This window comes from Anopheles stephensi, chromosome 3, assembly GCF_013141755.1.
Source record: "Anopheles stephensi strain Indian chromosome 3, UCI_ANSTEP_V1.0, whole genome shotgun sequence".
NCBI lineage: Eukaryota > Metazoa > Arthropoda > Insecta > Diptera > Culicidae > Anopheles > Anopheles stephensi.
Genome location: NC_050203.1, coordinates 65,367,015 through 65,391,854, shown reverse-complemented (window position 1 = coordinate 65,391,854; position 24,840 = coordinate 65,367,015). Strand labels below are relative to the sequence as shown.

The 24,840-nt window shown below is 43.6% G+C and overlaps 1 protein-coding gene across 1 annotated transcript; it reads left to right on the top strand.

Annotated features, from left to right (window-relative positions):
- Positions 1–5,889: 5,889 nt before the first annotated feature.
- On the top strand, positions 5,890–6,534 carry LOC118510023. Its single transcript, XM_036051410.1, has one exon. It carries the CDS (start codon positions 5,890–5,892, stop codon positions 6,532–6,534), a length of 645 nt encoding a protein of 214 aa, XP_035907303.1.
- The last annotated feature ends 18,306 nt before the right edge of the window (positions 6,535–24,840 follow it).

Below are 24,840 nucleotides of genomic sequence, written 5' to 3'. Positions count from 1 at the left end.
CAAAACACCTCGTTCAGGCTGGCTTACGGCTGGCCGAAAAGGGATGAAGCGAAAAAGGGATTTTACAACCGAGGTGAAATGCGACCATGACCACAAACCCTGATGATGCCCGGGCGTCGTTGTTGTTGGAAAGTGATTACTTGTCCCTTTTTGCCATCCTTTTCACATGCTTCATCCACACCAATCTCGCCAACTCATCGGGGTCTGCAATTGCGTTAACATCGATCAGATCGCCGTTTTATTTGTTCCTGCGCGGACTTTTGTTTTCTTTTGCATTGCAATTTCTGCAAGCCCTTTGGAAGAAAGTGCCGCCCCCTAGCGCCGGTGCTTCATTCCCTTCGACCACCTGTGACAGGTACGGGCTACAAAAAGGGGAAAGTTTCGTTACTTAAGATTATGCACCTGAGGTTTCGGACCGGAGCTGGGTGAGGAACAGCAAGCGACAGTCATATGAGTTGATGAAGAATTTACCGCATTGTTGAAAGAGGTGCCTGTCTGATTGACTTAGTGGCTCGTGTGTGCTAACGTTCGAGGGGAACGGGTTTAGTCACTTTGAATATCTGCCCCCCCTTCGGACACTGTGAGGTGTTCAACAGAGTGCTCCTTTTTTGTTGGGATCGCACTGCCTGACGTGTTGTTGCTGTTTAGATGGCACGACAATTGTAAGTGCTTGTGTGCACTTTCGGAAAACAATTACTCAGCACCAAGGGAGAAAGCTTTCCCTTAATAAACGGGACGGATGCTTAACTAGCGACAAATCTAATGAATCTAACAGTTAAATGGAGTGTTGTAAGTTAGCGGGTGGAATGAACAAAGTCAAGGTCGAATGATACTTAAATGCAGCATAAGATGACACATTGTAGCAGCTTGAACTATGTGGAAAAATGTAATATGTTGTATTAGGCGACCTGTCATTTCAGGCCTTCTGTGACTAGGATCGTCAACGACTAGCTAGCAATCTATAGTTCACTTAATGCCAGTACGCAATGCCAAATCTATAAAGTCTATAAATCCTTCCAAAGCAACATTGGCACATGAATATTTCAGTTCTTCATTTCAGCTCGTTCTTCCGATAGGGATGACCTCCATCGTAAACATTAGTCGGCGATAAACAGCTCGTTCGGGGATCCGTTCATCAACCCTCTATGCAAAATTCGAAACCTAAGTTCGCTAATCAAATCGCGGAACTTTATCCGTCTCGACTCTCCTCTGTCTGTCGGTCTTTAGCATAAATAAATGTTTAAGAAACTCAAAGCACTCAAGCCACGCTGCAGACAAGGTTTCAAGATCAGTCAAATCTGCTGTTGAATGCGGAATGCTATTGATAGTTATGGATAGGTCGTTAGAATTGCAACAGGATTCTTAAATGCAATATGATACGTAAAATCCCCGAATAATTTTCCTTTACAAAAAACATGTAACAAACAATACGAGTTACAAAATCATGCTTGTATCGCCCTCATTTTGAATGAAAAAAAATAAAACAAATTTATCATGCAACATTTCATACAAGTTTTCAAACTGATTTACGTCGTTGCGCCTAAATGTAGGCTATCAGCTGTTTTATTACATATTCGATTTTGAATTTGGGTTTAGGTCGTTATTTTTATTAATTTTTCAAAGCTTTTAGTGATAGTTTGTGTTAATGAAATGAATCTTTAAAAGATGGAACATTCAAATGAGGAAGTAAATCACAACGACCACGTGCATGTGATACCCGAACGAACTATCACCGCTCAGCATCACTTCCGTGGCCACGTACATCACCATCCAAGCTCGTTTTCAGTACAAACGCTTGCACAAAACCCCGAACGCAACACAGCATCATCAGTCCAAAAACTGATTTACCTTCAATCCGCTCCTCAACTCCACCATGCAATACTCACCATGCCGGTAAAAGGCACCCGAATTTCCATTGTCCACCAAAAAGCATTCCATTCGGTGTAACTACCACCATTTAACAGTAACGACCCTCAACATTGGAAACTTTTCGCATATTTTTTTCTTTTTTATGCTCCCGCTTGTTCCGTGAGTTCCCTGTTGGATCGAAAGCAAAACCACCGAGAAGCACATTCGCACATTGGCACATTTGTGCCGTGCACGAAAGACCGATTACGATTCCGTCCCGCACGGCACAATCGATGCAATTGATGTAAATAACCACTTGATGACGATTAGCAACCGATGGGACAAGGGAATCTGCTCGTTTTATTTCGTTTCGCGAATGCGTATCGGGGATCAAAAATTGCAGATAACGAAGAAAAAAAAACACTCCCTGGTCTGGATCCCCGTCTCGTACGAGAGGTCTGCAACGGAACATCCCGTGGGATCGTTTAGAAGCTCGTAGTAGGAGACGAGCTATTTTGCATTGCCGTCGTATAGCAAAGGTCACACATTGGATTTTTGCCGTGATGATGGATCCAGAGTGATATCAACTCGAGAGTGATAAGCGATGGAATGAAACGTTCGGCCAAAGGTCTGCCCGGTGTTCGTCGTTCATTTCCATGGTCCTGAGCGCACACACAGTACAACCGCATCGAGCGCGAGGTAAAACAATTGAAAGCAAAATGTTGTCGACATGAAATGGAGATTACAAATGGTCTAAAATGCTCTGCACGACGAAAGCGGCTCGAGAATGGACCTCGTTTGTAATGGTGCCAATTTTCCGGCAACCGTTAGCGTCGAAACGTCTCCCAGCTGGCCGACTACTGATACTGAGTGGCAATCTCCCTGGCCGACGGTGAAGGAGCGAGCGCGGTGATGCGGAGGTAATCGTTCACAAGGATCAATTTGTGGGTGTGCTTGCGCCTTGCACGACACAAAACATGACCATGTTTCCGGGACCCGGGAGTCCGGCGGCCGTAAACGACGAACCGTGCTCGCCCGGTGAACGATGTACAACGGCAGCTTAAGAGATACGCGGGGCGGAAAGCAAGCGAGACAGGCACAAGGAAGCGGATTAGAGTTTACCGTACACTTAATCCGGGAATGCAACGCCCGGCACACGGTGGACAGCTGTACTGGGAAGATGGTACTGCTTAAACAGTAACCGAGTGTACATGTAACGCTTCTCTCGCTCTCGTACACACCTTAAGACGGTTTCTGTGTTACAATGTGATCTTCCCGCGCCGACACCCGTATGCATACGAGGGTTTGGGGGTGCACTTCGTTGTTGGCGATATATACGAATGCAAATCCAAAACGTTGGCAGCTGGCAGCAAATGTTATTAATTGTACTGCTGTTCGGGCCTGTTGGCACATCAGAAACACATCGCTTGTTGGATGGTACGTGAAGGAGGCGCATTGTACATGGTCAGGCTTTTAGGTGTCTGTCTGTTTTCGGTGTGTGCGAGTTATGATCGTCCATAGGTGAGTGTGTGCCACAATAGTACTACAATTCTTGGAACGAAAATCAAGATGAGTGTTTTATTAATTTCAATTGTGTAACGATGTTCAATGTCACGCTTAATTTTTACACGTACGTGTGATTAATGTGTGGGTACATAGAGCTTTTTTTAATTACCTAGATTGATGAGTATAGCAAGAATCTTAAATAAAGAACCATCGGAGTTTAAACCATTCGTGAGGGTGTTGGTATAAACCCCAACAAAATTATGAGATAAAAATACAATAAAAACTGATGAGAAATCTAATGTCTGGAGCCCTATGTTAGCTGTGGAGAATACCTTAAACAACATGGACAATAATACGACTCATGTGCACATTATCTTTTTGACACTGAGCCTCGATCCAAGCGACTAAGCAACTGGTCTCAGCTGCGACAAATGGATGTTTTGTTTATTTGTCTGAGGAACGGTCAGGCCGACCAACTAAACTGATAGGCTTGTATCTAAAATTGACCACTCATGGAAAACTTTCTGCTGAGAGACATTTCGTTCTCCCATAATTAAAATGCACCTTATAAAGTATTTCCAATCGCTGCTTCCACTGGCTGTAGTGGTGTTGGGAAACAGACTTTTCTTGCTATCATTTCCCAAGCATGACTTTGATGCTGATTTCTGTTGCTGAGGCTGGTTTTTGATGCTTGCGATCTTCAAATCTCGATAACACATAGTTGTTGAAAAAACATACCTCAAATCGCTCTGTAGCCTTTGTGGAACAGCAACTAATCGCTAAGACCCATGAAGCCTGAAACAAGACAGCTATAGCTAAGATTACTATTGATTTGTGCAGAATTGAACAGGAATAGAGGAAGTATATTGGTAGTATATTTCTTGGATGTAAAATTTGAGGAATGCCTAATTCATTGAAATATATTGCACAATTTCAATTCTATTGTCATCTAGATCATCAGCTCATCAGTTGGTATTATATGCATAAACTATTAGCTAACATTGCATTACAAAAAACTATGCATGAAGCTTAATTAGCATGACAGACATAAAATTTAAGACGATATACAACTGTTATACTCATTGCTAATACGAAGAACATCTTTCAACTATGATCTCATATTTGTAAAACTTGTTTTAATCTTCCCCATACTTTTGTTAGCAATTCTATATTTTCCTAAACAAATTAACACATTCTTTCACAATCTAGAAGAACAAACAAGCTGCCCGCCCAAGTCACCACTCGTGATTCACTCAGCATTTAGTAGGCGGTACCCTACCAGCCGAAGCATTATATCACTTGTTGAAACTAATTTAAGGTGGGCATCCCAGTCGCTAGTTTAAACTGTTTGCTGAAAGAAAACACCGAATGGCACAAACGACTGCAGCGTTGGCGCCGCACTGCACGTGCTATATAAACAAGCGGTCCCAACTAGCTCGTCCTCATGTAGTGGTTGATGACAGTAAGCGATGGCTGCAATACATCTATTGTTCGTAGTGATGATTCTATCAATTGCACTTAGTCTCTCGTTGGGATGGCAAACTACATTAACTGCCGCAGCATTCGAGGATCACAGTTGTTACGAGCTTCTAAATGGTCAGGAATATCTACAACCGAGCACTGCCGTCGATCCGCAGCGGAATCATTTTGCATTTGCTGTTGTTTCACAAAATCGGATCAACTCGGTCTGGAAGCTGATCAGAGCTTATCCGTCCTGTTTCTATCTGTGCAACGTGCAGACGGGACAGTACCTTATGGTGGCGGCAAACGATCGTGTGTACGCCGTAGAGAAAAATCAACTAACTTCGAGCAATCTCAAATCCTTCGTCTTTGGACCGCACTATCCCAACTGGCCTGCCTCTTCAGAAGCTCATATATCAAACGTCCTCAGCCAACAGCTGCTGTGTGTATCGCCAGAAATGGAACCGATTACTCAACAGAAACTGATCGTTACCTCAGCAAGCTCACCTGGACTGGGAACACCGAACGGAGCCGCCTGTCACTGGAGGCTTGCTCCACTGACGACCTGTCCCAGCGATAAACTCTGCTAACCAAGCGACCTTGAAACGGTTCTGAGTGCATGATCGACGCATCGATACCGTCGAACCGTTAGTGTGCAAGGCCATGTGCATAACACCGGAACCATTTCTCCCGCATCGCCATGCACTAACTCGTGCAGTGTGTTCTTATCTTTCTCCTCGTATCTTTCGCTTCGTCTCTGTTTTGCCCAACCCAGTTCGCTATCTCTCGCTTCTTCACGCACCTCCACACCAAGCAGGTCATCTATTTACCGAATGATCATCAACTCGATCATTCATGGGATATTTGCCGCTACATCGCCGTGTTCTAGCGGTGCGAGACCCACCCTTACCTCAACCGCAGCTGTGTGTGCCCTGTGTAGCGGCTGTGTCGCAATCGAATGGAATCTATATAAAAGTGTGTTCAGCTGGACAGCGGTCAGTAGTACCAATCCGTGTGTCGTTCTCAGTTACCGAACGTGTCATATACACATACTCACCATCAAACACTGCCATCATGTTCGCCGCGGTACTCGCCGTATGTGCTCTGACTTTTTCCGGGCCTGCCAACGCCATGTACGCGAAGGACCAACGCAGCTGCCGCACGGATGGGTGCGTCACGCAGTATGGCTGTGTGCCACGCTACTCACAGTACAGCACCGCACTCTACTGTGCCCAGCGGTGTGTGATTGAACGATGCCGATCGATCGAGCACGAACAACCGCGACGCGTCTGCCAACAGATCACGTCTGTCGCCACCGGACAAGTGTTGGCCGCCGTGGACTCGTACGATCGTCGCGGCAATCAGCGGTACGCATCGCTTGTGAATCCTGGTTCGGGTGGACGCGACCGCTGGAACATGATCGTGGGTCCGGGCAATTATTACTACATCCAGAACAGTGACACCCGCGAGTATCTTCGAGCGAACGACGACAACTATCTCTATCTGGTGTCGGAACGACCCACCGACGAGAGCTTCCTGTTCAAGCCGGATCTCGTCCAGGGCAGATGGTCGTGCGTGCTGCTACAGTCCGTCTGCTACCGAAGCTACATTTTCGCTGAACAGCAAAATGGAGGTTATGGAAACTTTGCGCAGATGACGCGCGATCTTCAGCAGTGTTATCGTGACAGTTTGTGGAGCATTTCAACGGTTAATTGTTGATCGTGTAGTAAGCCTTCTTTCCTAACTTCCGGACGTCCTGCAACTTGGACGCTACTGCCATATTTCTTTGATCGTGTAGGAACGAAACAATTCTTTTTGAGCTTCCATAAATTATACCCAACGTGCGAGAGTTATGATAATAAATCAGGATTCTAAAAACCCTTAAATGGACAGGAGAATAAGTTTACTGACACAATTTAATAACGAACAGAGCTTGTGAAAACTGATAAAATTGATATGTCTAAAGTATCTTCCTCTTCTATACCCAATTGTGCCTTGTGAATGGCCCCAACCACTACCATCTCTGCCACCGGATCACCCATGTGTATTAAATATACATGGTCTTTTGCATATCATAGTGGTTTTAAGCTAAATAAGATGTTTGAATTCTTTCACATATTTTCATCAGTCATTTTTGCTATCTTAGTTTCACCCAATTCAACCTAAAAGAGCTTCTTGATATTCTTTGCTGAGCGATCCTCTAAGCAGCCGAGTAGATAGCAGTAAGCAGTGGTGGCTTCTTCCGCTCCTATGTTGATCCGCCACTGGCTGTAAGGATGCCAAATGTCTCAGTAGTAGTTAACGTCCTTTAGGTTCCTATTTCCATGTTTCAAACCCGGTTAAGGCTTTGTGGTCTTTCGCCAATCTAGTTCAACTTCGTACAAAGTATCTTCATCGATCATGGATGTTGGGGTGAATCTGAATTCTTGGGATATTATCAATAAGACGTTAATGATTGAATGCTATCGATTTTTTTATTTTGTTTTCCCCCACAACATCTTGAATTTCATTCTGATCCAGTAAAAAGCCTATAGAAATACTTGATGGGAGATTTAAGTTAATGTTGAGAGTCATTCTTGGACTATAATCTACAGACTGCGGAGTGAAAAAAAAAACACGAAAATAGCTCGGGAATTCGAACGCACCCAACCTCCAAATTTCTTAAATGCCTTAAGTTCAAAGCAGAAGCAGACACTAAACGATACATTGTGTAAAGCCTGTAAAACTTTTTCATTAAAACTGTACCCTACTATGTACGAGATTTTTGAACACTCTCCCATCTTAAAAAACTTCATGCATGAAATCAGCTTTCCAAATGGCACACTTAAAGACACGTCTTGAGGTAGTGTAATTGTCGTGAATGGTAGCGAGAAACAAATTACGATGCAAATTACAAGTGCCATGTAAATCTCCAATCCTCGACGTTCATTATCTCACATTCCCGGTTGCTTCACTTCGCTCTCCCCAAAACCGTACCCGCGTATGTCGCGAACCGTAAAGGCAACAGTCGTCCTCTTGCATTGGCCTGTTGCCAACGTCAAAAGAAGGACAATTTGTTCCACTCCGTCAAACTCCAGTTCAGAAGTCAATTAAAAGCCAAAGGATGTTTTGTTTTGCTGTTTTTTGTCCTTATCCTCTCCATAACATGAGCCCGCTTGTGAAAGCTGGCTGTTTAAGAACAACGACAAAAAATACACTCTAAAAATAAGGCAAAACAACCTGGACACACGCCACGCCACCATCCGGGCACGATCATTTTCCGAGGGGCCGTCTGGTTTGGGCAGTTGCGAAAATGCCTTTCGTTGCAATTTAAGGAAAGAAGCTACTGTAAAACGGCTTGCCAAAGGAGATTCTTATAGAGCAAAAGCAAAAAAAGGCGCAACAGCAACTACCCCTTTTCATAACACAGCCTAACTAGAAAGAAAAACAACACACGAATGAAGAAAAAACGCGAAATCACGCCAAAACTCAGCAAAGCGTAAAAATCTCATTTTATGCAACGATGATGCAACACACTGGTGACATTCTCTCGTTTTGCAATTGTGCCTGCAACTGTGTTCTCCCGCTTTCGTTTGCGCGTTTCATTTGCGCCTTCATTGTTGGGCAAAAAGTGTGGTCCGTGTGTACCTCAAGATCTTGCAGCGCAAGAAGGAGTGTGAGTTAAAAAAAGGGCGCAAATAAACAAGCGCACAATAAAAGCACTAACCTACACAATGACACAAACACTGGCACACACACATTAGCAACAACAACAACAACACCGAATGGCCACCAGTGTAGGCGACCGAAGCGGGCCGAAGGGAAACTAATTAAATTTCTACTAAACTTTGCTTCCTTCACCGGCGTGGAAAACGATCGTTCCGTCGGATGAGGGCCAGCCAGCCAGCAGTTTCACTCCCCAAACACTACCAATTTTCCATCCAAGCACAGGTTTTTTTTCGCTTACTGGCACATCATTCTCCAACAATCCCGTGCGAGATAGTTCATCTTCGGCTGCAACCGTGAAGCTGTGGAGCTAACCTTAAAAGACGATACTTTCGGTGCTGAGCATCGAAATGGACCTACCGAACCTCAACCTCCGGGCTGGTCCTGCTGCAGATCCCGGGTGGAAATAAATTAAAGCAAAAGCCGGTACCGGGACACACTGTTCGAGCAGCCCAATTACACCGTTGTCGGGAGCTGACAGCCCACCGGGACGACGGAACAAGAAGCCGCGTCACAACTCTTTGACACAAAACAGACAGTATCCGGCCTGCGAACCAATCTTTGCTGTCCGTTGTTCAAATGACCATAAGCGATGCCTTGCCTTCGGGGAGTTTAAAAACGCAAGAAAAAAATGTCCCCAACACACATACAAAGACAGCTTCTTTCTGAAAAGACACTAGATGATGGTGCATCCTGAGATATTTGAAGCACACCCTCACAAAAAAAAAAACAGATCGCCTCTATATTCCACTGCAGAACATCATTAGGAAAGCGGAACAAAATTCGACTGTCAGACGAGGATCTGCTTTGATTCAGACCGGCGAAAAGATGCTTGAGATGAAAAGAACAGCAAAAAAAAGAAAACCCCGACGAAAAGAACGTTCCCCGAGTGCTCTAAAAAGGATTTGCAAGCCTTTTGGCCACTTTTGTGCGACAACCGACCGACCTTGGCCGGTTGTGAAATTTCGTTTAAGCTCCCGTTCAAGAAATGCCTTCATTCACCAGAAATTCCACCAGGACAGGCCAGGACCAGGACCAGGTTTGGCAATATCCTGCTTCCCATGCCAAACGGCAACCGAACGTACTAAGCCGGCATTTGCAGAAAAGTAGAATGTTAATGAATGTGCACCATGCTCCGGACGCACAATCTTGCTTTCTTCCACCATCATCATATCCGAGACGAACGGCGCATGGTGTTCCTTGGCAGAGCTAATCCTCCTCCAAGAAGTGGATCCTACTCAGTGAACGAGCGTTGCACCAGCAAAGGGACTAACCCACTAAACAACAAATCCCACTACAGAATGGCAGCGACGCCAAAACGCTGGCAATACGACAGGCTAAACGACAATTTGGACTGAAACAGTTTCAGGCAGATGCTTTGCGGAACGTTTTGCAAGACAAAGCAAAACAAATCTTTCACAAATCCACACACACACACAAACAACAAAACCATTTTTGTTTTAGCAAATGCGGCAACAGACAGCGAAATACAATGTGACACAAGTCCAGCTATCCGTTCGTTGTCGCTACCACGTCGCGTCACCATTTTCTGTTTGCACACGTTTAATCTGACCGCCCGATTGTGCACTGTTGACGCGCTGCACCGGAAGTGAAGTCATAAATGTGAGATGACCTTCCGGAGCGTACTGTCCAGTAGTTGTGCTGGATATGGGTTCAAAACGAGTGTAACAGTTTGTGTGAAGTTCCGTTTTTGCCGATAATCATCCATCGGATGGTGATGCGAATTTGGTGAGAAAAAAGGGTCACAATGTTGCAGATAAACACGAAGCGTTTCAAGACCATCGAAACTGACCATAAAAAAGAGATCTATTTACATAGCTGTCATAGGTTGGAGAGGTGTATGGACGATTGATGTAATGATGCTCATTACCTACTGATTCCATGCACTGCGAGTTGAGTAATTATATAGAACAAATACATACTTTGCTCCAACTGTCACTAATACATAAATACGCACTAGCTTTTCTAGTTAAAACTATTTGAACAATTATTTACCCATTGTACGCTACGAAAATTTCCCACCATGCCATGACAGAGCACTGCGTCAAGAATTAAATGTCGCGTTGGAACTCGCTTCAAATCGACTACGCCAATTGCAACTGGAGCTGGTGCGGGTCCCTTGTTGATTCGCTGGTCTAAATGGTGAAGCAGAATGCACATAATTACGATCCATTCATTGTCCGGTCGATTCTGCCAGTCCTGATCGGCTGCATCTGAATTTAAGTTTGTTTTGTGTCTGTTTGTTGATAGATCTTTCGATTTTGTTTAGGATTCTTATTATTTTGGCGTTGCATAAAAGAATTTTTTATTTATTTATTTTTTGTTGTTACAGTCATAGCCTATTGTCGAGAAGACTCTCAACTTAGTGTTTACATATAATTATTGTAGTTGTAAAAGAATTTATTTATTTATAATAGTTGTAAAAGAATTGTTATAAATTCAATGCAATACATATTTTTGGACTGAGTTCCAGAGGCAATAACGGCATCGGTCTTCACATGGCAGGACCGGAGTTCAAATCTAGTCCAGACCGCTTTCCCGTACGTAGGGCTGACTACTTTTTTTAAGGGTAAAATCAAGTCACAGAAAGTCAGATATGGCAGACCAAGACCACTCGAGGTTGTGGTGCCAAGGAAGAAGAAATCTTTGGACTAATTTAAAAAAAATTATCTCAGCTAAAGCATGACCGTCGGGTATATTTCAAACTTCGCGCTTCTCCCAACTTTTAAGATATAGCCTCTCATGTTGTAGGGATATTTGACTCAAACTGGAATACAGTTTGGGCTTTTTTTATAAACATGTTGTTGGACTAGCGCATAGAATCAAATATAACACTTCAGCTAATTGAAATCCGGAGGGGTAGAAAGGCTAGTCTTCGTTTTGAAATTGGCAATGATATTTACTCCTTCAGTAACGAAAATTATTGGACTCATTATGTTTTCTTGCGATCTCAATATTATTTTAACGTTCTCTCTCGTCTTTGAAAAGCTTCTCCTATTTTGTTTTCAAATATTCCATTGATGTTTTAATATTGTTTCATTACAATTTCTCACGAATCTTATGAAAATGAGTCTTGAGGTGCTATGAGAAATTCCTTTGAACGTACCATTTACTCACTTACTTTCTTTTAGTTAGCTAACCATACATATTTCGTAAAACTGATTTGATGCTTAAAAATCTCTTAAACACTTTTTATTTAAAACAGAAATCGAACTAAAGAGTGGCCCAACCTTTATGTTTTTAACGCATCACGCCACTCCAAAATGTAATCCGAAAGCCTCCCATTAAACCGATGATAACGTTTTACACAGCCAGCCAGTTGTCCTACGACAACAGCAACAAACCACCCTACACCGCCTACAACGCAGCTGCTAACAGTGTAAAGACGACCGATCACTGGCACGGCTCGGCACACGCACGCGGGAAAATCTCTGCGCACCGAAAACTCTTCAGCCCGTCACATAAATCAATGCTGGGGGCGGGAACGTAAACGCTGTCAAATTAAGAGAGAAATAATAATATTTATGGAGTTTCGTCTCCACGCTCGGTCGCTTCTGTCACTTCCGATAAGGTACCAAGCGGGTGTAGCAGAGTGTGGGCAGTGATTTTATTTTCTTTGCCACTTTTGCCGGATGTAACATAGGCTGGTTGGCGAATCGTTTTCAGTGCTCTCGCCCATTCCCCATCGCTAGGATTCTCAATTTGCACCACCGAACGGCGATGCTATCTCAACCCCCGATGGCTTCAAGCCGAAATGCTCGAGTGAAGGCATCAATTTCCATGCTGTAAACATTAGCATTCCCCAAGCACCGTGCCTGAAATGGGCACTCGGCGCACTGAGCGCCACTCTATGGGCCGTGCTAACCACTCGCAGGGGTTGCCGCTTGACGCCTGGGGAGGATCACAGTCTCCCGCACCCCAGCATCCAGCAACGCTTTCCTTTCCACTGGGAAAACCTTACGGCGCGTAAGCTGGCCACCTCCCCCCACCAATTTTACAACGCGACACATAAATGGCGGCGTATTTTCACGAATCTAAAATGAATACAAGTGGCTGTGCGAGGAGCTACACGGCACCGAGCTCGTGATTCGTACCCGGGGTGTGAATAATTTATCGCCGAATGCTGTGCGTGAATTCACAATAAATGATACTTGTGAGCGAGCGTCAGACGCGTTGCATTCGCTGTTTGTGCGCTGGACGTTCCTTTCATTTGGAACTTGAGCTACCGACAAAAAAAAAGGACAAGCCACCACTCCAAACACGAGCGTTCGATACTGCAAATTAGACCGAAATTCAGCATCTGGTTGGTTCACTGTATTGAAACACAATGTACGACATTTGTGAACGCATTTTAGAATTGTGGAGGTAAACACGGTTCCGACAAGCTACATTATTTTTTCACGTACAGCTCGTTATTATCAACGTTTTAGTTCTCATTTTCTCTTATTTCGAATACCAGTGATTGTTCGCTTAATTCTTGAAGCTTAATTTAATTGTGTACTTGAGCACAAAAATGAATAACAACTTGATCACCTCCCTACCCTTTTTGGCTTTCTGTGACTTAATTTGACCCGCAGCAAGGTAGTCAGCGTACGGGGAGGCCGTCCGGATGAGATTTGAACTAAGGTCCTGCCGTGTGAAGTCTGACGTCGCAGTCGCATCAGTCAACGGACGTCAGCCTGCTGTCTTGCTAGCCTGCTCGAAGACAATCTCAATTCACAGTCCCTGTTCGTTGAATTGACATTCCTAACTCTCTTGATCGCGCAGGACTTTCGAAACGCTGTGTATAGTACCAACGCTGTTTGGTTTGACCTTTTTTAACGTATTCGACATATAAAAAAACACTTTAATCACACGCTTTCAGGACAGACGCTAGGACCAACCGTGGCCGCTGTTGAATATGAAATAGTGATCGATTACCCTTAGATCGTTGTAATTAGCGTGCCCTCACTTGAGAGCCCCTGCAAAATAGTCCCTGAATGTATGCAATCTGTATTACACGAGTTTGTGACAAATTCGACTGTTTTTTTTTTTTTCTTTTATGGTCCATACAATCGACGATTTCACTACCTTTTGAGCAAAGTAATTTTAAATTAGTTTAACTTATCACGAAACTTACAGCAAAATTGATTTATAAATTCAGAGGAAAAGCAGTTTTCATTCTTTTCTCTCGTTGCCATTGAACCGTGTTTGTAACTCTTCAGTACACAAAATCCAGCATTTGTACTCTGACAACTACACTCCCTTTCATTACTTTCCAGCACTTTTTTCCACCCGATCCCTTACCAATAATAAAAACAAAATATCTATTGTAAAATCACGTCCCCCATCAGCCTCTTTCGCAGCTTCGATAGCAACACCAAACCCGTCAGGATGCTCTTCCCATTCTACATCCACTGGGACAAGGGACCAGACGGGGTCCGACGAATCCTCGATGACTTCAAATAAATTACCATGCTTAACGGGCATCGAAAACGTGCCGAACGGAACCGACACCCCAGCCTCTTCTGCCGGAAGATATACAAGACACCCCAGACAGCGACCTCCAGTTCTAATTTGTGCAAATCGATTTAGCACCACCCCGACCATCGGTCGAACCCAGGCGGAAAGATGAAAATAAAATAACGACGAGTGAGTGAAAAAAAAATAACCTCACTATTTCATATCGAAGTTCCACGGCACACGAGGACACGATTTCGGTCACTATTTTACTCGCGAAGTTCAGGGAAGTCTAGGAGGACTAGTGGTACGGCGGTGGTATGGAACTTATCGTGACCGAAAATGTTTTGCACCGATCGAACCAGCATTCGGACTCGGTGCTTCGGAAACGGACAAACGGTGCTTGTTATTGCATTTGAATCGCTTCGTCGCTTACCCCGTACTGAACTCGACAACCCGGCGAGTGCTCTCGACCAATCTCGATGTCCACACAACGTACCTACGACAGCTTCAACATCGACCTCCAACCGGTGCTCAAGCATTTCTTTCATCTCGCAGCCAGAATCTTCACCATATCAGCGACCTCTCAGACATGCCATTGCTGCCCACCATTATACCCAGCACCAATCACGGTGAGACTGGTCCCGTTTCCTCTTTCGGAAAATACGCTTACGCTGGCCATTCCCTACCGACCGGCCGAACACCAACCGATACCGAGGGCATTCGATGCCGTCTGCTGGCTGCTTTCATATTCTGCTCAGGTTCCGATTGAGACTAAAGTGATTCTCATTTGGAGCAAATAAAATTTCGCTTTGTTACCGATCCGCTTGACTCCGGAGCGCCCGAGTCAAGCGCGCCTGTGGTGTATGCAATCGTCTTTGCACTCACCCCAACAGGTCGCTGCGAGGGACATTTCCCGAGCAATGGTCCACATTTTCTCCGCTACCAAATCGAAACCAGGAAGGAATCCCGTTACCGTTACCACCCTTTGCCTTTCCAACAGCAAAGCTTGATTTTTCCTATCGATTTTTGTCTCGTGCCCAACCAGATTCCACCGTCTTTCTTACCTCCACCGACCGACCGACACCACATGGAAGAGTAAAAATCGAACAAAAATCAAGCGGCGACCTACTCCTAGACAAGCGCCGTGAACCACTGAGAGGACAACCGCACTCGCGGGAAAATTTAAATTGTAAAATCTTGAAAATATAATTTGCATATTTTATGGCTGCGATATTTATTCAAATTGAACTTTAAAAGATTATATGCCCGTGAAGTGGTGCGGGCGTTCAAAGATTCCACAATCGTGGGACCGATTGTTGAGTTACGCAAGCAGCAAGAAAAAAAAAGGCACAGGAAGCAGCACTGTGGAAATGAGATTATTTCCCACCACTACCATCACCACGGTCACCTTCTTTCTCCCCACGGAACCGGACTTTTTCAGTCAAGTTGATAAGCTTAATGTGAACGTGGAAATCACGCCGAAAAGTTAGGCGAAGTGATTTTTTGGGATTTTTTTTTTGTGTGAGTCGGAATGCGTTTAGCTGCCAGTGACGATTTCTAACAACAAATTGAGCCCATTTATTTAGTACGAAGGATGAGAGTGGTTCGGGTTTTTTTTTTGCTGCTCGCTTCTCACTTCTTACATTTTATTGTATCGCTTAAGCTGCAGATTGTTTTCGGTACGCGAGAAACATGAACAGCTTGAAGGAATTTGAAACGTTTTAAACAGTAGATGAACGTTAAAGAGGCATTTGAGCGGCTGGCACTACATTAACTGTTGCTTTCCGGTGGTTCTGCTTCTTTTCGATGGTGATGATGGGTGATAAAATGCTGTGTCTAACAGATGGTAAAAGTGGCAAGAAAAATGCCAGCAGCAAGCAGTTTGATAAACTCACGAAATTAAGCACATGGTTTAAGACACGTGTATAGATTTTGTTGAGAACCATACAGATCATCAACCATAAGTACTATTATAAGTTTTGTATAGAAACTGAATCAGAAACTGATGAAGAAATCCGAGGTCCTTGTTGAATAATTTATTAAATTATGTTGAATTGTTGAAGTTGTTGAATAAAAAAGGATAAGAGAGCATCAGCAAATTACGAGACAAGATGAAATGGTAAAAGACTTGACCTCGAACCGTTTCATCCGATTTCTACACATGAGTAACCTGTACAGAGAGATATAAATTCATAGTGCACAAACAATAGTTAATCCATACTCACAATAGTTCTGTACACACATGTAGCAATAGACTGGAAAGAGGCGAAAGAGGTTTCAAAGACTCAAAGCCTCTGTGAATAAATGATTAAAAAAATAACAGTCTGCGAACGCCATGCAAGATAAAGGATAGAGATTGGTCAGCCGTCAGTCAACCGAAAATGAGTACATACCCCTAATGCCAAAATGAATTGTTATGTTAAGGGAGAGGGGGCTTTAATCGAAAAATAGGCAATATTTCATTCGACTTTATGCAACCATCTTTTACCATACTAAAAGCACTCTGAGCTGATTGCAAAATATGTGTTTCCTATAACGATGAACATATTTCGTCAGGGGATGGAATTCTTGAGCCTTTTACCCTGATAGCAAGGGCGTATTTTATCACTGAAGGGCTACTGTGAAAGAAGCGAACATATTATTGTACAAATCTTCTTAGATATAAGGTTGGAGCAAAGATTAGTTCCTTGAGTTATCTCTAGTACTTTTATTCGCTTTCGACATTTGAATAAGTCCATGATGTTAATGTACAAATATGGTAACACACACAACGTTATTAAAACAATCCAACCGACAGGTCAATTCATGATGAGCGAATTAATGCTCAATTAGTCAGTTACTTCAGGCAATTCAATTAAAATCTCCCAGCAATTAATTGAGTAATGGAAACCTTTCCAAATTCAACCGATACAGAAACGATACAATTTAACCTTGAGTTCAACCGTAAACAAAAGTTCCACGTATGTGCTGCAAACCCTTTGCCCTTTGTTTGTCTTGAAACAAATATTTACGCCCAATTATCTCCCCACATCAGCTGGGTCCCCACAAAAAGCTTCCATTACGATGCAGCCAGAAATACGAAAAATGTCAATACGACTTTCCCAAGACCATTTCATCGTTAGTTGGTCAAAAAACTTTCTCTTCACAATGTTCGTATGTTTGTGTGTGTGTTTTTTTCGTGTGTTTATTGTTGTACTCGAAGGCATCATCCAAGCGGCCGTCTAAAGCAGAGACTTTTTCCTTATTATTTTTCTCTTTTCAAACGGCAGGGATTTGTGGAAAGTTTAGTTTTTCGTCCCGAAGAAATCTGCCGTCCGGCAGATACGAAACCACAGCGAAAAAATGCGAATAGCCATCGGCGGGACGCATTTTCTTCCATGTGTTTGTGTCTCTCCGGCACACAAAACACTGGCACAAAAGTCAAAGGGATAACTTCGGCCAAACTGCAACGGAATCCGAAACCTAGAGGTTGTTTTTTTTCTTTCGAAGAAGGAAAACTTTTACCGAAAACTATTATTACTTCTTCCACACCCGAATAAACATGCCGGGACCGGGGTGAGATTTTTTATCGACCGTCTGCTCTGGAAAAGGGATTAGTTTGGCAGTTTTCTTCTGCCATTTCTACAACACAACACTTCTCGGATGTCTTTCAGGCGGCCCTGCGACGTCGATCACACCTTCTAGACCTGGCCCATATCGAATAGACCACCTTCGAGCAGTTGTTGTAGGAATAAAATTTTACTTTTATTACTCAACATTGCACCCGTACGGGTCAGTGTCTTTGCCAGTGTGCTGGAAAGAGTCCGTTCAGTGAAAGGATAACGATCGAGGACGTGCGGAACAACTCTCGTAACGTCTACAAAATGCAAATGTGTGAGACCTCTTTGGTCCTGTACCCCATTGCCCATTGAGCGCGCACGAGATTGTATACCGATCTAAGCCCGTGCACGGAAAAGCGGTGAAAAATCATTGCAATCTTAAACGATCCCTTTGTTTTCTATTCACTGGTAAGAAGTGCTGTTGTTTCACGCTTCTAGCGACCTCATTCCCACTAGCACACAAATCCGAACAATTTGCTGTAAAGATAAAGTTTTTATCCATCCAACCTCTTTGCAAGAGATCAGCATCTCCAGTGCCTTCAAATGCTTCGGAGGTTCATGCACGAACGAATCGCCATTTTAGCCAAGCGTCCACCCTCAGTAGTTGCAGCTGAAGACGGGGATTACTCACCTCGGCTGGGTACAGCGAAGGGCACTACGCTTTATTTCGGCCAAAGGCACAAAACTTTTACCTCTGATGAAATTGTGCAGAAAAGTACTACCAAAGCTCACACAAATCCTATTCGCTAAATCACAAAATCCGCCTGCAAACAAACAAAGCAATAACTGGAGCTAAAGAGATGTAATGCTCCATACCGCTCCGGCCAGCCAAGCAACTTACCTTCGATCGATGGAAAATGTCGCATTTCGGTTCCTCTAAGTCTCTGCACCGAGTGCGGACATGCCTGGTGCAGATCAGATAGCAAAGGTACAAGTACTTAGATATTAGCAACACTGTTAATTCGAATCCAGTCTCTAATCACCACCTAGCATCACCACCTTCTCGCCGGCTGGGTGGGATCAATGGAAAACCGAAATGTGCAATTGCAACTGGAGACAAGCGACCCTTCCATCTTACAATGTTCCCCAGCTTTCGAATGCAAACCTGTGTCGATGGGCTGCTCCACTGTTCTACCATCTTAAACATGGTCGATTGTGGCAATCACAGGGTGCTCGAACGATGTTATCATCGTTACACACGTGCAATGAAAATAAATACCCGATCCGATCCGAGCGTTTGGTTAAATGTTTTGTAAATCGCACCACTTTGCCGCACGATTGCCCATTGGGTACTTGTAAAGAAACTGATCAAACTGTATGTATTTGAGAACATGGGATGTTTTGTCGAAAACAAAAACTTTTTTCATTATTTATTCAATAAGGATAGCCTGAGCTTATTGTTCTGTACTAGTTAACAAATATTAAACCTTTAATTTTATTTGGGAGACATTCACTTCTTCAAGCGGAAAAAGGGCTCAATATCCTGGAATAGAACATGTCATTAAATGAGTTTAAAAATCTGATAATCCATAATATGTTACTATCATGTTTTAAAGTAGTATTATGTGAAGTATCCTTTCAGATGAAGAAGAACATATCAAATAAAACAAAGTGATGTTTAGAACAGACATACTTTAATTTAAAAAAAAGTAAAGCGATCTATACAAAGCTCATACAAATGACTGTCTAGTAGATTTTCATATGTAGCAGAAAAGTTACTGTCACGGACTATATCGCAGAAGGGACATCTTAGACCAGGATTCTTCTTTCTTGGCACAACAACCTCGAAAGGTCACGGCCTGCCATTTCTGGCTTTCTGTGACTTGATTTTGCCCGTAGCAAAGAAGACAGCACAGGGAGGATTTGAAACCCGGTCCTGTTGTGGGCAGACCAGCGCCGTTATCGCATCGGCCTGCGAACCGCCTCGAAAATTAATCAAAAAAAAAAAAACATGGCTGTTACTGTTACTGACAGTTAAAACAAAACTACTGATTTATGAAGATATTGTAAGGTGTTTGTTATGAGAGTATAGTTAATGTCTAGTTAAGTAATCACACTGTTGAATTCGCACCAAACTTTAAATACAAAATCAAAACTCTTGGAACAAAAGAAAGCCCCAACGACAACATCATATATTGTTATATTCCTGCAAGGATGATGACTGTTGATACGGGGAACCTTGTCCACTCAAAATACCTGGGTCGAAGCTGGGTCTGCGTAGAACATTTATAAGCCAAGGGTTTTTTAATAAGCCTGTCAAAAATGGATTTTTTTCCAAAACTGATAAAATCTGAAAAGCAGCATTCGAGCAGAAAATGCTCAGAAGGATGTTTGGCATAAATGGTTGAGTTAACACCACCATGCAGCGAATTACACAAGCCAGGCTCTGGTGAGTGTCGAGTTGTATTTCAATGTCGGGAAAATGCTAACAATGTAAGCTGGGCACCAGAAGGTATAACTGTCATGGTGGGGTAGGGGAAATGACTGCGAGCGATCAGAAGAACCGGCAGTTGACTGGAAGACACCATCGTGAGCAGTTAACATAGTGAGAAACTCTACAGTAGACAGGTCTCGTCATGAGTTTAACACCTGACGATCCAGCTCGTTGACTCTGTTTAGGCCATTCACATGATCAGAAAAGGAGTGTTAAGTACAAAGTAAGATGGATTCATATCATCGATAGGACTGCCAAGAAGGCCCCAACTGTTAATTTATTGGTAAGGCTGTCGATCGACCACATTATCGAGGACTTCTGCAGCTCGACACCACACAAAACATTTCATCAATATTGAATTTTCATTTTACCGCAGTGCACATCATAAAACTGCGTACATCTTAACCAAATAACCCCAAACGAAATATTAAAACTCAATTCCAAACCACCAATCGAAAAATAAAGATAATTGACCAGCTCAAAACAATCACCGAAGTAAAACATTTATTGAGCACATTTCCACTACCATCAGTCCTGTCCACAGCTGCAGACAAATGTTGCAATTGCTTCTAATAACTCCCAGTGCAACTGCCACAGTGCTCATAAGCTTCACATCTCAACCAAACCGACGGCACAGATGCATCCGATGGGGTTTTTGTTTCTATCCCACCAGCAGAAACGAAGTGAAACATAACGTCAACCCCCCCCCCCCCCCCCACACACACAGACACACTCACAAAAAACCACCCTCAAACCAGTGCCAGCCCCGCTTATCGATATCAATAAATTCACCACGGCTATCATCATAAATTTTCATTATAAAATACTTAGCAGAGCAGGCGCAGCAGTAGCGGCGAATAAGATCTTACGCTTGCCAACGGTTTCTTTCTGCTTTTGTGTTCCCATTTTTGCATTGTTTCCCTGGGACGAGTGTTGCGAGCCGGGAGCCGGGGGTTTCCTTGCGTTTTTTTTATTTTTTTCTCTCACACACACTCCGTTCATTGCGCTCTGGCAGCGTATTACTCCATAATGCTCGCGCTCGGTTGCGGCAGCCAGATTGCGGCACTACACAAACACGCTCCATGAATCCTTATCGAAAGCAAATAACCATAAGATTTAATTTTTATATTGACAGATTTCACTGCTTCACCGCCAAACCGTTCCCTCCAGGGCCGAATCGTTTAAAAGCTCCCACCCAAGTAGCTCGGAGTTGTTTTTCATTTCGAATGTTTCTTTTGTCGAACGTCAGCAAATTGGTTTTTGGCGAACCGTATGCCTCGACGTGTTCTTCGTAATTCACCCACCCGAAGCGCGTGCTGGTTTAGGCGCACCCTGGTAGGAAATGAAAAGCGCAAAAATCAGAGTATTATTTTGCCTTTTTTGTCCCATCCTTCTACCCTAGACGGAACCCTTAAAGTGGGTGGTTTTTTTTTCGTAGAAGAACACTCCCGCCAGCAAGCCGGACCTGTAGTACCAAGGAAACGGGCAATAATATCGAACGATGGCTTCCTCAGCCTACGGAACTGTCGGCCGTCGGGAGTAAGCGGCATTACAACACGTTATAAACATGCTAATGACAAAGAACGAAGCAAATGTTTAAATAATCTTAATGGACCCCACGCTTTGGCGCAACCACTCAGAGCGCTCAGGCGCTAAGTGGAAGAAAAAATATCCTCAACACCACTACTACCACCATCAACGCGAATCGCGGACATTTTACAGATTACTTTGCCCATCGCCAGACCCGGTCAGGCCCGATCAGCGGAATGGGAAGTAAACTTGGTTTTTCCATGCCGTCTTCCGTTCCCTGCCATACGGTACCGTTCCACCTCATCAAACCGATCAATCGTTAAAGTCAGCAAAATCAGAGCCATTGCTGGGTTGTTCGCCGATGCAGCCCACGACTTCGAGACCCAACATCCGCCTGTCACACCGGACGGGAGGGGACACATTTTGCCCGCGATGCCTACACTCTGCCAAACCCCGGGACAGAATCGTAAAGCGGCGGCACTGATGATACGCCGTGTCGTAAACATAAAACGTAACGACACTTTCAAAACGGGCCTGTTAATCCATTAAACGATGGTCGTGAACGAACTACCGTATCGCACGTCGTTTAAAGCCTAAGCCTCGTGAACAATCTCGTGAAGGACTCGCGCCATATTTTTCTCGCTTTATATTTTGCTGTCTGTTTGGACGGTGGGATATGAGTGAGCAATCGGTATAGTGGCAATTGTTTTGGTAATAATTTTTAATAAATTCTTTTAACATGCTTACTTACGTGAATTGGGCAACTCGTTGATTAGTGTTGTCAATATTTGCAGGAGGTTATTTGGTGTCCCATAAACGATATTCCAACAAACTCCCTCAAAAAGACGCCAAAAACACGAGCTTTTCCCACAGTGCCATTCCCACCGTGCTTATCGGTTCGTGGTATTCTATTGATTCGCAACCACAAACTCCTAACAAGATACTTTGACGCTCCCTGGCAGCAGCTCACCCGCCGTAAGCTATTGTTGCCAGTGACGGCAATGTAATGAATCAATAATGATGTCTTCATCCCATTCTTGTATCCAACGTTAAACTCTGCGTTGAAAAAAAAACACTAAGCCTCTCGCTGGCAGCCTCACCTTACCAAACAGTTGGAATGTGATGGAAAATCCGCTCAACAACAACGGCAAAAAAACACACGGGTGCGAACAAATGATGTTTGGTAGGATAATGATAAACCTTCGACGAAGTGTCAGCCAAATGTCAATGCAAGAACCATCCATTTTTAACCCAACCCGACCCGACCGAAGAGCAACAATACATTCTTCGAAAACAAACGGGGAAAGAATGTCGATCGATGGAGAACGATGGAATGGAAGAGGGGGCCCGAAATATCTTCAAGGTTTTTTTTTTTTGTTTTGGTTTCTTTTTGAGAACAAATGAGGTGCAATATACCGTGTTCCAAAATGCAAGGAATGATTGTCCAGACAGAATCGAGATAGAAATGAGTTTATCCCTTTAACCCTTATCTTTGTGTAGGTATGGCTGAATATTGTCTGACAAGCAGATGTCTAGGAAGGGTTGTAATACAATCAATTTTGCTCAGAGATTGTGATAGTTTGTAAGCCAAAAATTACTATTTTAAATTATTCTGGAAGCTGCTTCATTCTTAGCCTAACGACCTCTTAGATCATGTCTGCCATTTCTGGCTTTCTAGACTTAATGGTACCGCATTGTTGGATAGTCAGTCCTCACTATGGGGGAACGGCCCAGATGGGATTTGAATCCCGGTTCTGCCGTGTGCAGACATTTTCCACGGCCCCATTCTGGAAGCTCTTCTCTCCTTCTTCTTTGGGACGACGATCTTGATCAAGGTGTGAGAAGCTCAGGACTTCCTATTCTACTTTCCTTGACTTTAATTAGGTAAAGGCTCGAAAGCTCGACCTTCGATTCTGTTCTAATATCCTCGGCTATTACTTGCTCGGTTGTTAAAAAATATGATTGTTTAAAAAATATTTATCGTCAAAGGTTCCAAAAGACAATACAGCATCAGATTTATTAATTAATAAATAAATAAATGATAAATAAACTCCAAGTGACTAAGAAATTTGAATGCTAGATCTAAAACATTTTCGCTTGACATTTTTTCCAATAAATTATACAAAAGCTTCTAATTCGCTAAGTTAACTTTCCAGGTTGTTGAAGCACATTTTCACCAAAAATCAGTCCTGTTTTTCTTGCGAGGATTCACCAAAACCCAAGCATATTTCAGCATTCACCAACACCTAATACCAAACACCCGCGACGGATTCAGCCTTGCTTGTTTTTTTTTTCGATGCTTTGTTTAGCGAAGGGATTACCTATGTATAAACCTCCCCCTTACGCTTCTCTACAGCATTCCACCGGCACTGTTATTCGTTTATTCACGGATTTATGTCTCAGCGTTTGGGCACGCATCAACGCGCATCACCCCAGCGAGGCGCGAGCGCTTTGTTTCCCATCCAGGTTCTTGTATTAATTTTTCAAACAAAACTCCAAAAAACTGTCATGTAAACCACTCACCCGGTCGAAGAAAATTCCACAGGAGCGGCACAAAATCAATGGGGGTCCATCAGTTCTCGTCAAGCATCGAGGATTAGAGTAATTTTTTAGGATTATCGAAGTCATAAAGTATTCAAAACGTGCACACTTGGCTCGACGCCTCCCCGAAACAGCCACACCGTCCGTTTGGAGGGAAATCGATGATAGAAGCTAAAATAAAAGTTGCGTCACCCGTAGCACCACACACACACGCCCATGTTCGCTCATCCTTGGTGTAATACCCGCACGAAAACCGCATCACGACACGACAGACAGCGCCGGCGGAACAAGACATTTACAAATTGGTGAAAATCTATGTCGAATTTGTAAGCGATGGAAAATTTGAGCAAAGCTCTCTCTCTCTCTCTCTCTCACTCTAGCCACCCTGTGTTTCCCAGCTGTCGCGAAGCTTTCGCTCGAACCATTAATCTTGCAACGTTCGCTTGCTATGCAATCGAAGGACCTTTTTTTTTTGGTCAAACTAAGACCACACACTGCAAATAGGTAAGTTTTGCTTTTCAACCTACATAACTGACGCTTTTCCATCTGCGCGATCATACTCGCATTACGTACCGATTTAAAGAACACTTTGTGGCCCACAGTATAATTGTGTTTACTAGTGATTAAATTTCAACACCACCGAAAATGAGATGCTTCCCGATCGCCACACGGCCACCACCATCGAAACACCCGTCTCGAACCGCAGAAACAAACAGAAACAGGTACGGTGCGGGCGCTTGTGTTGCATTAAAC